The sequence below is a fragment of the Sceloporus undulatus genome, chromosome 7 (genome assembly GCF_019175285.1).
Source record: "Sceloporus undulatus isolate JIND9_A2432 ecotype Alabama chromosome 7, SceUnd_v1.1, whole genome shotgun sequence".
Lineage (NCBI taxonomy): Eukaryota > Metazoa > Chordata > Lepidosauria > Squamata > Phrynosomatidae > Sceloporus > Sceloporus undulatus.
Window position 1 is genome coordinate 36,660,100 of NC_056528.1, and position 15,647 is coordinate 36,675,746.

The following is a 15,647-nucleotide window of genomic DNA, read 5'->3' on the forward strand; positions in this document are numbered from 1 at the left end:
CAATAAAAAGTAATTATTATTTCACAGGAGGGAAATAGTTCAAATCAATGTTCTGCCCCTTGTAAACACACACAGATATACCAAAATGAAGCCCATGGGATTAAGAAAACAAGGCATGCAGAACCATCACAGCAGCCTCACGGTGTTAAAAACACATAAGACTCAATCAGCAGCGGCAAGAGAAGTTGCAGATTTCTGTCAGCCCCAATTTGCTTCCTTTGAAAGTCGCATACGTCCAACAGAGACTCACTGCCTACAACTGCTAATGTCAGAAATCCACAACAGTACATTTGGATTAAAATTTAACAGTAATGGCATGAACTAAATTTTACAATGCATTTTATTACAGTACAAAGAGGTCATTTACAGAATACATGCCAAATAAGCAGATGAATATTGGAGCTGACATTTATGATGTGTTTTTCCCCTCTCCAGATTTTTTTTAAAGGAGAAAGTTGAAATGATGAAGCCAAGTTACATGTTCAGTCCCCTTTAGGCAGTAGGTCCTGAAGCTTAGAGATAGCCTGACTACTGGACCAAACCTATTTTAAGTCATAAAAAGGAAGGAAGGAAGGAAGGAAGGAAGGAAGGGAATGCAATAGCACCTTTAAGACTAACTGGTGCATGGGCTTTTATTGATGTAAACCCACTCCTTCAGATGCAGTACAGAATGATATTAAAGCCTCAGGTTATAAAGCATCAGTTAGTGTTGATGTGTGAAAGCAGTAAACCTGCTTGCCAAAAGTCAGTTTCCCTAGGTTTAATTTAATTTGCATCCTGCCTTTCTTTCAGCACAGGGTTCAAGGCAGCTCATGCATGAAGAAAACAAGCATGTCAGGCAAAAGGTTAGGCTAGCACTTCCCCTCCTGAAACACAAATTTCTATACACATTTTTTCCAGGATTCAATCATCTCAACAAACTGAAGACATATGTAGTCATATCAGCTCACACCCGCACTTAACATTGGCACCAAGAGCCTTATTGCATGAGAAAAGAAAGCAGAACAGAGTGGGAGAGTAGGGGCCTCTCCACATGCCATCATAGCACTTCCATTCTCTTCCTGAGGGAGATGGTCATAAAAGTATGCTTTTTATAGAATGGATTTTCCCAGCATGACAAAAGACACGCTTTAACCACCTTCTCCCTTGGGAAGAGCATGGAAATACAATGACAGCATGCGGAGAGGCTTGGAGAAAGCCACTAGTCTCTCGCTCTGTTTCGGCTTTCTTTTCTCATGTGATAATGCTCTGGGTCTACCTCACAGCCCTGGAGGAAAACTGTGTATGCCACCTGGACCTTCCTAAAGGAAAATGGTATGTCCCTACAAATAAAAGACACTGCCAATACCACTATTGGTGTGTACCCCTTGGTGAGAACAATGTTGAGACTATGGAAAAAGGAAACCAAACAAAGTAACAAAAAGTGAGAAAATTTATGCTGCTTTCTTCCCAAGGGTTCATCCATCTTCTTCTAAGATCTTGCACACATTCCCACTTTCAGGGCTCTGACATCTGTCCCAACTTACAATCCCAAAGCCTAGGCCACGTGTGCTGGGAAAATAGCTAAGCTTTTCGCTTTTCAAAATCCAAGTGCATATCTATTCATGAACAGTTTCTCACTTTCTTCTTAAGCATTCACAGACTTTTTTTAAAGCTCAAATTTTCAGTTACATTTGCACATAGCCCAAACCACAACAATCTAAATATATACAGAATCTCATTGTTTCTTCTTTTTTTCCCAAGTGAAAATGGAAACCTTAAACAAACTTGACCTTATCTGAAATACTATATACTAAATATTGGTTATTTTCCTTCAGGACAACAACCCAGACTCAGTGAGTTGGGAAATATACCTCTTTGCTTGTACAGTTTGATGGATGACGTGCGGGAGGGTTGAGGATCTTGGGAGGATCTTTAGCTTTTTGCTTGTGATCATGTTGGAGAGAAAGCAGTTGTGTTTGATCTTTGGGAAGAGTCCGATGAAGCTTCTTACCATGAAGTGATTCTTCAGCTTTTTTCTGGAGTGGGAAAGAGAGAAGAACCATCATGTGATGAAAGAAGAGCCAAGAAAGAGAGAAATCTGTTGGACCAATTGTTGAGCCTGGCAACAACCACTTTGCCAAACATTACCAGCTGTAGGGCCTTGCCTCAGATATTTGGAGCCAAGAAAAGTCCTTGTACCATGATGACTGAGACGTAGGGTCACTAGGGTTGGTGTCACCCAGTTGTGATAACTGATTGTGTAACCCCCAAGCTCCCAAATGAAATAGAAATATCATTGGGATACAGTAAACCCCTGTAATCATGAGGGATATGTTCCCAGTCTTATTGTAGACAGTGCAAATCATGGATAATAGTGAACCCTATATTTGGCTGAGGTTGACCATAGAATCATGCTGGAGGACCTCCAGATGCCTAGAGACCATATTTTTGGGGTTGAGTACGTGATACTATGACTACCAGTTCCATGGGTAGGGAGGGTTATACTCTAAAAATAATTCTTGGTTAAAAAACCAAGAATTATAGCAACAAATTTCACAACCGCCAACAACCTCCAAACACACTTGCCCCATCTAAAGTAGTCCACAAAGGCTGCATCCACACTGCAGAAATAATCTGGTTTGACACCACTTTCAATGGCCATGGCTCCATGCTATTGAATTCTGGAAATGGTGCTTTGTTTATGGCACCAGACAACAGACTACATTCCCAGAATTCCATAGCATTGAGAATTTCCAGTTATTTTTGTTTTGATTTTACCTTCATGTTCCCTGGTTTATATCTGAATCCCCACTCTCCTCTCCCAGGCCCTTATTTAACATTATTCGAGAGTTATAATCAAAATGCTAATGTCCTTTAGCAATGTTACACTAATTAAACATCAGAATCATTTTGTGTTGGGTGCAAACATTCCACTTTGCCTCACTTTATCTCTTTTGAACCTGAGTCCTGGAAACAATAGCTGTACTTATTGGCAATGGCCATTTTAGCCATTTCTGGGATAATACAGACTGACAGCTAAGTAGAGATACATTTCGTTTCTGAAAATACTGGGAGAATAAAAGTGAACTGGGGAGTAAGAAAGAAAATTCCTGGTAATACTGGTAGCTCCCAGGAAATACTTAAGCACAAAGAAACCTGGGACTTTGAGACACCTTTTTCTCATCTGGAGGGGCTCTTTGTGTATCATGAAAGGGAGGGCACCTGCTCCTTTGACCTTTGAAGTGGATTAGTACCTTGATAAATCCATTGGTTGGAGAAGACAGTTAAAGATTTCTCCATTTGCAAAACCGCACCTGCTGGTTGTCCGATTTCTTGACTCCATCCACTTTGCATTGCATATCTTCATTATTCCTCCTGCTGTCTTTATCCTTTTCACTTTTGCTTAGAGCAGCCTTGATCTCCGGACGTCTCCTTTCAAGGTCCAGATGCTTCCGTAGCTCTTCCCTCTTCTGGTGCTAAACACATGCCAGGAAATAACATTGGTTTCATTTCATCTCCACTCAAAGGCTGCTCATAAAAGGAATAATTATTGATATTGTGTTCATGCTATGGGTGTTTCTATGTAAAGTGGAGTTTTGAAACCACAGAGTCCTATGTTCTACAGTAACCCCCCAGTTTACAAAAACAAAGAATGTCTTCATTCAAATGATGCAAATTAGGAAGGGATAAGCACATGGAATGGCCCAGCAAGAGAATAAGGTGCCATTTGCAATGATTTTCTCATCAGCAGCTTGACAGAATAATATGAGGAGATAGTAACATGTAATAAAGACAACACTTCAGTTTCATGCAGGGATCTGGTGCCACCTTTTATCTCTTATGGGCCACCCTGACCAGTCTAAACTTCTCTTTTAAATGATGGTCATGGTTCCATCTCACCCTCTGCACTAACGTAATTCCTTTTCTGTGAACCTTTTCCATTCTAGTTTTCTCGAAATGTTTTAGACTACAACTCTCGTCATCCGACACACATGGCTACCGGGCAGGATGATGGGAGTTGGAATCCAAAGACTTTGGAGAACATAAGGATAGATAAGCTATACAGAAATGCTGGAATTTGAAGAAAGAAAGAGGGATGGTGCCATATCTGTGTCCCAAAGGGGAGCTTTAGACATCCCTTGCTGCTCTCTATTTCTCTCCTCTAATGCCGCCATAATATTGACATTTATATTGTAAGCTTTGTGTGTGGGCATGCAAGTGTGAGCCTTTTTTGGTTAAACAATATGCTTCGTCATATATTTACCCATGACACTGAACAACAATAATGTATTAATAATTGTGTAAATTATATGCCTGGAAGAAGACTCCTCCCTCCATAACTGCCATCCTCCGGCCTGCGAGGGAGCTGACTAGGCAGGCCCAGTTCCCTCAGGACTAGCCTGAAGAAGAAGAGCCCTTCCTCCGGTCCACCTGCCTTGGTCCAGGCCTCAGAGGAAGAGAAGAATGCTGGAGCTCATTCCCTTTCCCACCACCATTCCCTTCTCCTATTGCGTTGTGTCTTTTTAGATTGTAAGCCTGAGGGCAGGGAACTGTCTATTATCCTCTCTGTTGTAAGCCACCCGGATTCCCAGTGATTGGGCAGCATATAAATAAATCCTATTATTATTATTATTATTATTATTATTATTATTATTATTATTATTACTATGCAAATTACTGCTGGAGATATTCTTTTTTAAAAACAGCAAAACATTTTCTTCAAATGCATACAAACATGTCACAAGTGAACATGGCTTCCTTCCTTGTTGATTTTTTTTTAAAAAAAATAGACAGTGAGATAAACAAACAAACAAACAAACAAACCCAAATCTTACATCCTCCAACTTTTTCCTCTGCAGCTTTTGTTCCACAATTCTTTTCTGCCTCTCTTCGGAGAGCTGCTTTTTGTACTTCTCCTGGTCTTTCAGCTGCTGTTGCTGGATCTGCTGCTGGCACTGAGGATCAGAACGACTTTTGTTCTCCTGCTGAAGCCGCAGGAATTCACGCCGGAGGGTGGATTCGCCAGGGAGATTAACAATGGAGCTTAATTTTTTAAAAGGAAAGAAAAGGTAATATCTGTTTGACTAACTATAGTATTAAGATTACAGAGCAAACACAAGAGGTGCCACTGGGGAACAGCTTGCTGTCCTAGGTTACGGACTCTGTTCTAGAAAAATCTCCATCAAATCTCTCTTTCCCTCCCTCCCCAGCTCCACTCTGTATTTACAATGCTTGTTCTGTTTTAACAACCCTTCAGAATCCAGGCTAAAGCTGATTATCTGTTTGTTCACTGGAGACATCACTTCACTGTTGCCTTCCCAAAACAAATTTTTAGTATCTGTTCACACTTTATATTCAACAGCAAACACTGAAAGGGAACAAAAGAGGATTCAGATATATTTTTGAGTTTTCCTGGAAGCCCATCTGATTGAGGGAGGAGGCTGGGGAGAACAAGGCAAAGCTCTAGGCAGATGTTTCCAAGTTTAGCCATGTTTTCCTCCAAAGTCAGCAGTCCAGAGTTGCTCCACTTCATACCTTGTAAGACTTGAAATATGTAGCTTAAGTTCAACCAGGGCCTAATCTTTTTTGTTTCTCATTTTCTCCACAATATCCAAATCTCTTACTTGGATGCACTAACTCAAGACATTTTGCTGCCTGAAACAAAGATGTCCTTATTTCCCATCCCATGTATAGAAGGCTGCATCCTTTGCTCCTTTGAAAGTACAGCTTTGCCCTCCATATCCATGAACTCAACCATCCACAGTTTGAAAATATCCATATACCTATATCTCTATATATCTTCCAAAAACCAAACCTTGATTTTGCCATTTTACTATGCCATTGTATTTAATGGGACTTGAGCATCCACAGATTTTGGAATCCATGAGGGATCCTGGAACCAAACCCCAGAAGATATCTAGGCTCCACTATAACAGCTAAAGGTTAACAGACAAAGTTAAGAGGTGGACTCTACACAACATGATGCACCTAGTTCTGCCCATCAACACCTTGCCTCCAGTTATCAACCACCAACATGTTCTGCTTGAGACAGACACTTTGCCTAATTGTAGGACAGAGTTGTCTTCCTTTAATACATTTCCTCCATTATGGATGGTATGAGTATAGGATGTACAAAGAGTACAGTGTGTAGGCATGTTCAGCTCTGCGTTTTTGCTCTGCGTTTAAGTCTGAACTGTAAAGGAGCAATCCGTGTTGCTGACTTTTTTCTCCAAAAAGGGAATGTTCTCTGGAGGCTTTAGCCTGATTACCAGAATGTCATGGTGGGAACTGTGCAGGTCTCAGATAATTCCAGTACCACTTGTAGTTAAGATTCACAGGAGGCTGTACAAATGAAATGGGGTGTTTCAGGTGTTTTTTAGGGTAAGAATCAGTTAAGATACACTCAGTGTGAATCCTCTTAGTAAGCACCATTGTCGTCACTGGAACCTGCTAGGTGAATGCCAGAAACAAACTCTGTGAGGAAGCAAGTATCAGCCAAAATTGTTCCTCTGCACCCTTCCTGTTAAAATTGGTCACCTGTTCAACCCCTTCTGGACTCAAAGGTGGGTGAGCAGCAAGTGCACCAAGGCCACCAGGTTCTTGGCAGTGGGTTCTTTGTCAGGTTGAGGGCCTTGTTGTGTGCCTGGCCACACCAACGCAACAACCTGGCCCTCCATGCTCCATTCTTCCCATGTAACCAATTTCTTTTCCCAGCTCCACATCTGCCATTCAGTTCCATCCTGCTTGGAACTGGAACACTATCAAAGGCACCTGAACTTGCTTTAATAATATAAAAAACAAATTTTGGAGTCATCTCTCTCCTAGGTGACGGCCATTCAACTATGCAGATGTTATCAAAAATTGGAGAGTTCTAACCTTGGTTCTCCTTCATCTTCATTCAGCTCATCACCTTCTTCCTCACTTCCACTGTATTCATACTCAGTTTCATCTAAAAAGGGAGAATCCAAACTCATGTAAGAAATTTAATTGCTCCAGGTGTTTTATTGTGTTTAAACAAATGCTGCAAATTGCAAGGCATTTTACACACATAATCTGTCTACCATCGCTCTGTTTTATTTCTTTTACTTTGGGTGCAATTTTCTTTGAAGATTGATTTTATCTCCCCCCTCCCGGCTGTCATTCAGCTTTCTATGCTGGGTGCAGAGGAGACATGGAGCAAGCCAGCCACTCATCTGTCTGCACTGTATTCCATGCTCTCAGGTCCAGGTCTCCACTGAATCTGTAGCCATGTTTATGACTGTGTAATGTATGATTGTGTTTTCAATATTTTTTCTTGAATGCAAAAATGGCTAAAATCAACATGGTAGATGCTCCCAGTATTATGAGGTTCACCTTTGTCTCCCTTCTTCTTCCTCGTCCTGTCAAGATGGTCCTTCAGCAAGATGCGTACTTGCCGTTCATTCTGCATGTCCCTGATGAAGGAATGTTTGAGTAGGGTTTCTGTAGCTGGGCGATGCATGTAATTCTTAACCAAGCAACTGTCAACAAAGTTAAGAAATTTCTTTGACCTAAATAAGGGGAACAGAAGAAAATCAGTGAAATATAATCCATTCAGAATCGCACTCTTATTTATTTTATTTTATTTTTATCCCATCTTTTTCCCAAGTTGGGATCCAAGACAGCTCACAACAACACACACACACACACACACACACACACACACACTAAAACAATACTTTAAAAAACCCTCAAAGAGTTTAAGAGAACACCTCAACAAGAACTGCTAAGCTATTACTCAGGGCTACAAAATATATACAGGAATGGAGGCAGACCTATTCAAAACAAAGGAAAAGATCAAGGCATTATCATTGTGTCTGGAGGTCTGGAGAGAAGCTGGTAGCAATCACACAAGTAGTTTAAAAAACTTGAGAGCAGCCCAAGTATGCCTGAATCTATATATACCAGATCAATGAATATAGACTGAAGAATCCAGCCAGAAATAGAAGCCTCGTAAAAGTAAAGATTTCCCCTTTGACATGAATGTCAAATCGTAACTGACTGCAGGGGGTGATACTCATCACCTTTACTAAGCCAAAGAGCCAGCGTTGTCTGAAGACAACTCCGGTGGTCATGTGGAGCTGCATAGACTGCTGTTATCTTCCCACTGAATTTATTTATCTGCTTGCATTTGCATGCTTTTGACTGCTAAGTTGGCAGAAGCTGGGATTAGTAATGGGAGCTCACTCCATCCCATGGCACCTGGGACCTGAATTGCCAACCTTCTGACCTTACGACTGTCAGAACTGGCATCTTAACCACTAAGTCATTGTGTCTCTAAGAAGCCTCATAGGACCAGGTCAATCATCCTTGGCTTTTAACCCAGTCCTGGAAAGTGGCACATGTGAGACCTGAAAAGCAGCATAAAGCATCTCTCTGCCTCCCTCCCTTGGTGGGTTACCATAGCCAACACAGGGAGTGGAAGCAGAGTCTCAATGTGTGAGTCCCCAGTTCAAAAACCTATTAGAACTTGACATTGTGTTTGTGCCTCATAAAGGGAAGAGACTTCACTTTTTTATAGAACATTTAATTTGCATAGAGATGGGTTGTCCAGCTGCCAGGATTTAAAATAAGTGGGGAAACATTTCACCTATTCATTGCCAGGTGAAGAAACACTTCTCAGCATTGATATGGACTAGCCAGAATATTCCAGTGCCAAAATATGCCACCTAGTGTCCAATTTAGAGACTACTGTTATCAAACCTACATCTGATCTTGTTGCCAAACCTCTTGATTGCATTTGAAACAGTCAGGGTTGAAACATATTTTAGGAGCACAGGAAACTTTCTTAATAATAATATAAATAATAAAACTTTTATTTGTATCCCGCTTTTCTGTAACTAGACAATCAAAGCGGCTCACAACATATTAAAATCCACATTTACAACATTATGTCCCAAATCCCCCCCTTAAAACAGGATTAAACATGTTACAATTAAAATATCTATTAAAATAGAATAAAAAAAGAAAATATATACAGTATGATGAGGACAGAGCAGTGGGCTAATACAGGATGTGAGGGGAAGTCATTCTGTGTCCGGGCACTTTTATTCAGGAAAGGCCTGCTGGAAGGGATCCGTCTTGACAGCTTTTTAAAAGCTGTCTAAGCTGGCAATTTGACGGATCTCGTCTGGCAGACCGTTCCATAGTTTGGGAGCAATTGCAGAGAAGGCCCTCTGGGAGGTAGCAGTTAGTCTGGTTTATAAAGGCTGCAATAGATTCCTCCCAGAGGACTTGAGTGTGCGGGGCGGATTATATGGGAACAGGCGATCCCTCAAATAGGTTGGGCCCAAGCCATGTAGGGCTTTAAAGGTTGTAACCAACACCTTGTACTTTCTTATACAAAGACAGATAATCTCACCATCTAGACTAGTGTTGTCTACTCTAATTGGCAGCAAGCTCCCAGGCAGAGAGAGATCTCATCACCTGAGATGCTTTTAACCAGAGGCCAGGGGTTGAATCTGGGACTTTCTGCAAGCAAACCATTGCTGTACCATTGAGCTACAGATTCCCCCTTTACACTGCTTGAATGTAAACCACATCTAAGCCAGGAGTCTGCACAGAGGCTCTTACATCAATGACCAAAGCCACAGTGTAGATAAGAGTTTAAAGTGAAGGAATGTGAGAACATTATCTGGCCTACATAGAAATTTTCTTTCCATTGATGGAATAATAAAAACCACCAGAACTACATCAACATCTTTAGTCTTTATTGACATCTAAAAGGAGAGTGTTACCATTTTCTGGATTTCAGTTTTGGGGGAGGATTTCGTGGAATGAGAAACAGAGCCCTCATGGGATGCATGTCACACAAAGCTGGAAGAAAAGGAAGGGAAAAAAGAAGACATAAGCACTTAAAAGGGACACTTTCATCCTAGTTCACACATGTACAACAGCACTGGTGTTCTCCACACCCGGTTACACTAGGAGCCTTAAGGCATGAGAAAAGAAAGCCAAAATGGATCAGGAAAATAGTGGCTTTCTCCTTGCCTCTCCACTTGCTCTCCTAACCCATTTCAACTTTCTTTTCTCATTTGATAAGACTCAAGGGCAGTGTTTCCCAAACTTTGGTCCTCCATATGAACTTCTCTTATCAGAAGCCCTAGCCAGCTGGGTCAACAATCAGGAATTATGGGACCTGAAGTCAAAAACATCAGGAGGACCAACGTTTGGGAAACACTGCTCTTGGTGTTTGATGGTTAGCATCTGAATATGAGAGGAGGCTCGCCTGAAAAGCTGTGCTGAAGGTAAACCTCTGTGATGTTACATATTGCTGTATTCACACGGATGCAAATTGTTCATGAATGAGAGAAACATGCACGTCTTTAATTGGGTGTCACTATCACCTCATGAACAACTTGTGCATCTGAATCAGTTCCTCATGCCAAAGAGATAAAAGTGTAATGCATCTGAGGAAGTAAACTGAAGTTTACGAAAGTTCATGATGCCAATTTCTTTCTTTCAGTTAGTCTCAAAAGTGCTACAAGATCTCTGTATGTACTGATCCTACAGACTAACACTGCTATGTTTTTGAATTCTACCACAGATAAATGTGTGAACAACTTCACAAAACCGATTTGCATTTGTCATTATGTGATGTGATATGAAAGCTCCACCTGTGATGTTTGATCTATATTGGCCCATTCACACATGCACTTGATGTAATTGTCCTCAGACACTTAACATGCATGTAAGGAATCACCTTCTTTCTTTATGTGTGTTTCCTCTAGCAGGCCAAATTCACTGCTAATGCTCTTGTTGGGTGTTTTTCTCCAGTTGCTGGAGTCTTGTTATTTTGTAAGAGTTTGTGCTGTATCGCTTGATACTGAAAACCACAGCCCTTGGGACTGTGGTTAAGGCGGGTGGGGGAAAGGGGATTTGTAGAATGGACACAGCAAAGATATTCCATTGGTTACTCCTTACACAATGAGATCAAAAGAGGATGGAAAGTGATTGCATAAACATATTCCCAGCAGCAAAGACGTTCTTGTGCTGGGTGACAGTGTGACCAAGGGCTTTTTTAAAAAAATTACTTTTAGCTTTAAATAAGACAAAACTATTATTTCATTTAGCAGCCGTTTACACAATCCATATATACACATATGGTGTATGTATGTATGTATGTATGCACGCATGCATGCATTCATTCCAATAAAAATGATGAAGGAATAAAAACAATAAAATAATTCATTAAAAAACGCAACTGATGTTAGTCAGGGCAATGGTCACCAAGATGCCCAAGAAAACAAGTATTTAGTCAGCAGTGAAAATACCAATACTGGGGCCACCCAATCTCAATGGGGTGATCATTCCACATGAAAGGTAACACAGTAGAGAAGACCATCTTCTGCACTGCAACCAAGCAAATGCCAGTTAATCATAGGATGGCTTTTAACTGAAGCCATAACTAACCAATGTTCAGGCAATGTCTGAAATTTAAGAGCACTGGGCAAAATGTTGGAATATGCAACACATGGCAGTATGCAACCAACTTACGGGGAGCTCCTTCAGCCATCTCTATAGCTGTGATGCCCAGCGACCACAAGTCACTCTGGAGGAATAGACATAGAAAATAAAGTAAAACCAATTGCCAAAAGTAAGCCAGCACCCCTTATACATAACCCAATTTAACAAAACTACCATAGGCAGCATATGCAGATCAGATGTGGGCAAAGCATGGTCTTACAGATGTTGTTGGAATTCATCTCCAAGCAGTTCCAGCAAGCACATCCAAAGGTGAGGAATGCTATGAATTGCAATCTTAAACACCTAGAGGGCAGCACTTTGCCCTCCCCCATCTACACTGCATAGTTATAGCACTTTCATACCACTTCATGCCTCCAGCTTATGGATTTGTAGTTTGTTGTGGGTACTTAGAATTTTCTGCTAGAGAGCTGTAGTCCACTCCCCTCAAGTACAACATTGGTCCCCTTCCTAGTAACAGTCAAGCAGAGAGAAGAAGTGGGGACTTAGCAATACAATAGAGCAGGGATGATGAAACCTGTGGATTTGATATTTTTCCACATTTGAATTTTGTGAATTTATGTACGTTCTGATTAAAAGTGGTAGTCAACAAAGGAAAGCTGGAATGAGAAACAGTATTTATGAGATGAATAACAGGCACATCTTTGGTGGTTATGAGCACAGGAGTTGATTCTGAGAAGAAACCACAGCTAACCTTATATACCAAGAGCTAAGGTAGGGGATGAGGAAAACAAAATGTGTTTTGTATTCTTTTGGTTAAATGCTTCCACAGGAGAAGGGCAAAGGATCAGCCAGCAAGCATCATCAACATCATCATCAGCAGAGCAAAACTTACTCTGTAGTCATACGTAGATTCTGGGTTTTCATCACAAGCGATGACCTCAGGTGCCATCCAGTATGGGGTCCCAATGAATGTATTCCTCCTTCCAATCGTCCTGTCTAGCTGTGCGCTCACTCCAAAATCCACTGGAAAAGCCAAAGAGGTGCAAAAAAGTGAAGAGAGAGAGACAAATTTGAAGCCGTGTGCAGCAGCGGCCATGTCAGTGGGGCAGTAGACCTAATCTTTCAATTGTGTTTCAGAAGGCAACATTGATGCGACATATGTACACAAGCCAGCTGGAAGACTGTGCCTGATATAATATCATTATTAAAGTTTAGCAAGCTATATGGAAAAAAACCCACCCCACTCTTAAAACTCTAACTATTCTCACTGAATAACTCCCAAAGATCTTGGTGAGAAGAAAACTTTACAGTATACTTTCAAGAGAGTTTTACAAAGAAGGAGAAAAATCAAAGTAGAAAAGCACATAATACAGTCTCTTCCCTATACTATGGTTACATTTAAAACAAGGCTAGACAACTTGTGGCCCTCTTGATCTTGCTTGGACTGAAACCTTTATTATAACCACATCATCATAGGTAAAAATGAGGGAGGGAATTATACTCCAACATCATCTGAAATGTTGCATGACTCCCACCCTGATTTAAAGCATCCCTACCTGTCGGCTTGTCACTGCGCATGATAGTAACAGAGATACATTGCAATGCACATGATAATCTCCTGCAAAACTACAAGGAATACATACCTAACTTCACTTCAGCATTTTCTGTTAGGAGAACATTCTGCCCTTTAATATCTCGGTGGATAACATGATGAAGATGCAGGTGTGCTAAGCCCTGGGAGAAAAATCACACCACTTAAGCTTTCATACCCATTTCTGTTATATCTTTTCTATAGGGAAGGGGCTCCTATCTTGGGTAATGAAATGGTTATGCTATCTCAACTAATGATATTCTTCCAGAGATGGATGGAGGGTTGAGAGGTCATGATGGCGGGAGTTTCAGTCAATGGGAAGATAATGAAGTAGGCCTCTGATAGGAGAGCTAACTGCATGTGACTAATTAAAAAGGCTTCATTTGTAGAGGCACATTTTGGAATCAAATCACACCATCTGGGTTTATCCTTCATCCAAACTCTTAATAAAGACCGTCCAATATAATGGTTGTGAAATTCCTTATTTACTTTTGCCTTGTCATAAAATAGGTACCCATGCCAACCATATCTATTTTCTGGTCCTTCTAATTGTAATGTTCTTTTTTGTCCTAATTTTATTCAGTCTATAATCCAATTCATGCAACATGCATAATAATATCATTTCAAATTAGGCAAAACTAAACCGCCTCTTTTTCATAGAATCGTAGAGTTGGAAGAGACCACAAGGACCATAGATCGTCATGCATTAGTTTAAATTTAACCCTTGGGTCAGTCCTCTTATTTTGACTATGAACCTATCATAACACAACACCTGAGCCTGCTATTAGTATATATGATTAATATTATTTCTATTATTCAATGGACTTCTAGCCCACCTTCCAAGCTGTATACCGTTGCTAACAAGGACTGGAACCAGATCAATAGAACAGATATTGAAAGTTGATATCGGAGAAACATGTGTTCTTGCTTCACAATTTTGTCAAGACAACACTCACCCTGAGAACCTCTCTGCAAATATATGCAATCCAGTCTTCCTTGAAACAGTTCCCTTTTGTCTTCTTCACCAAGTCTGTTACAGATCCAGCTCCACAATATTCCATTACCAACTGGTGGTGGCAATAAAAATACAATTTTATTATTAAATGAGAAGTAACACAAGTATTTTCTGGACTGTTATACCTAGAAACAGCTATGGAAAATTGTTTTCATTAAAAGCATGTGGTTAAAGTCAAAGCATGGAAATATTAATTTTAAACATGATGTGTTGCCATTACTTTTAGAAAGCAACATTGCTTACACCAGGATCTGCTTAATGGTTTGATCAACTGGTGGCTCAATGTTAAAATTTTCTAGAGCAAAAGAGGTTGACTCAGCTGGAAAAAAAAGGGCCTACTGAACTATTAGTAGTTCATGGTTTTCCCATCGGATTTGGTGTAGAGATGATGATTAAGACCCCCCCCCCCGATGGTATATGAATTGATGTTTGGAGATTTTAAGGAACTAATAGGGATGACTGTTCAATTGTATTGTATTATTTTAATAATGTAATCTTGCTTCGATCCTTGGAAGAGGCAGGACATAATAATAATAATAATGATGATGATGATGATGATGATGATGATGATGCAATACAATACAGTATCTGTCATGGCATGGTCCATTTCAGAAGCAGAGCCAAACCACCTTCTCTTTACTTTTTCTGATTCTATTCTGTACTCTGTGGGTCAAAGTAACCATACTGCCATTACACAATACCCAACAAGCTATGATTTTTACAGATCACAATTTGTATCTGAACAAGAACTAGCAGTCATGTTATGAAGTATCCTTTTCATTCTGATTTGTAGGCAATGTTGGTTTTCAGTAAACACAGTATGCCCCAGTTAGATGCCAAGAAGCAAGGGATTGCACAAGCCCAGAAGACAAGGGATAAGTTGAAGCATGCAAAGGGAGAGAGGGAGAGATGGAGAGGAAAGGAGCATGTGAGTCCCAGCACACCCAAGGCGGGTGGGGGAACCCAAACCATGACTTGATTGTGACATCTGAACTGACCAGATGTTAGCTTCCTGTTCATGGTAGGAAATTTTAGGCATGCCAATGGCTCGCAAGGTTTCGAACAGAATTCAGAGACATAGCTATGTTAGTCTGGAATATTAGTATGCATAGGGATCTTGCAGCACCTTTGAACTTTTGTAAACCTGCATCTGAGGAAGTAGACCAAATCTATGAAATCTCATACCACAATTTTTTTATTTATTTATTTTTGCTCAGTTAGGGGCTTGACAGACCGCTCCAAAGGGGTGGCTCGACACCACCCTTTTCTTAGCTGGATTGGGGCCGTGGCAACCGCATGCCGCAGCCCCAATCTGGCCTTTTCAGGGCGCAAAAAGGAGCTGCACAAAGCAGCTCTTTCTCGTGCCCTGAAAAGGGTGCCACAGCCGTGCTGCTGTGGCTTGGCAGCACTCCTTTGGTGTTGCATCGTATGGACGCAGCACCAGAGGAATGTCATGATGCCACACGCCATGTGGAGTGACATGCGGCATCATGGTGCCCTGGGGGCAGAGTCAGGGCATGCATCATCTAGACGCGATGCCCTGAATCCGCCCCCAGGCCAGCCTTAATGGCACCTTCGAGGATAAGGCCGTCTTCAGACTGGCCATTAAGGCTG

At 41.0% G+C, this 15,647-nt stretch overlaps 1 protein-coding gene across 1 annotated transcript in view; it reads right to left on the reverse strand.

Moving 5' to 3' along the window:
- Positions 1-15,647, reverse strand: part of LOC121936852 (mitogen-activated protein kinase kinase kinase kinase 4-like) — a 107,961-nt gene that overhangs the window by 51,185 nt on the left and 41,129 nt on the right. The window contains exons 5-14 of the mRNA XM_042479505.1: positions 13,975-14,085; positions 13,071-13,161; positions 12,320-12,450; positions 11,497-11,551; positions 9,738-9,816; positions 7,336-7,511; positions 6,859-6,931; positions 4,818-5,025; positions 3,297-3,458; positions 1,854-2,018 (exon numbers count right to left, since the gene is read on the reverse strand). Coding sequence (XP_042335439.1) covers positions 1,854-2,018; positions 3,297-3,458; positions 4,818-5,025; positions 6,859-6,931; positions 7,336-7,511; positions 9,738-9,816; positions 11,497-11,551; positions 12,320-12,450; positions 13,071-13,161; positions 13,975-14,085 — 1,251 coding nt within the window. The remainder of the gene's footprint in view (positions 1-1,853; positions 2,019-3,296; positions 3,459-4,817; positions 5,026-6,858; positions 6,932-7,335; positions 7,512-9,737; positions 9,817-11,496; positions 11,552-12,319; positions 12,451-13,070; positions 13,162-13,974; positions 14,086-15,647) is intronic.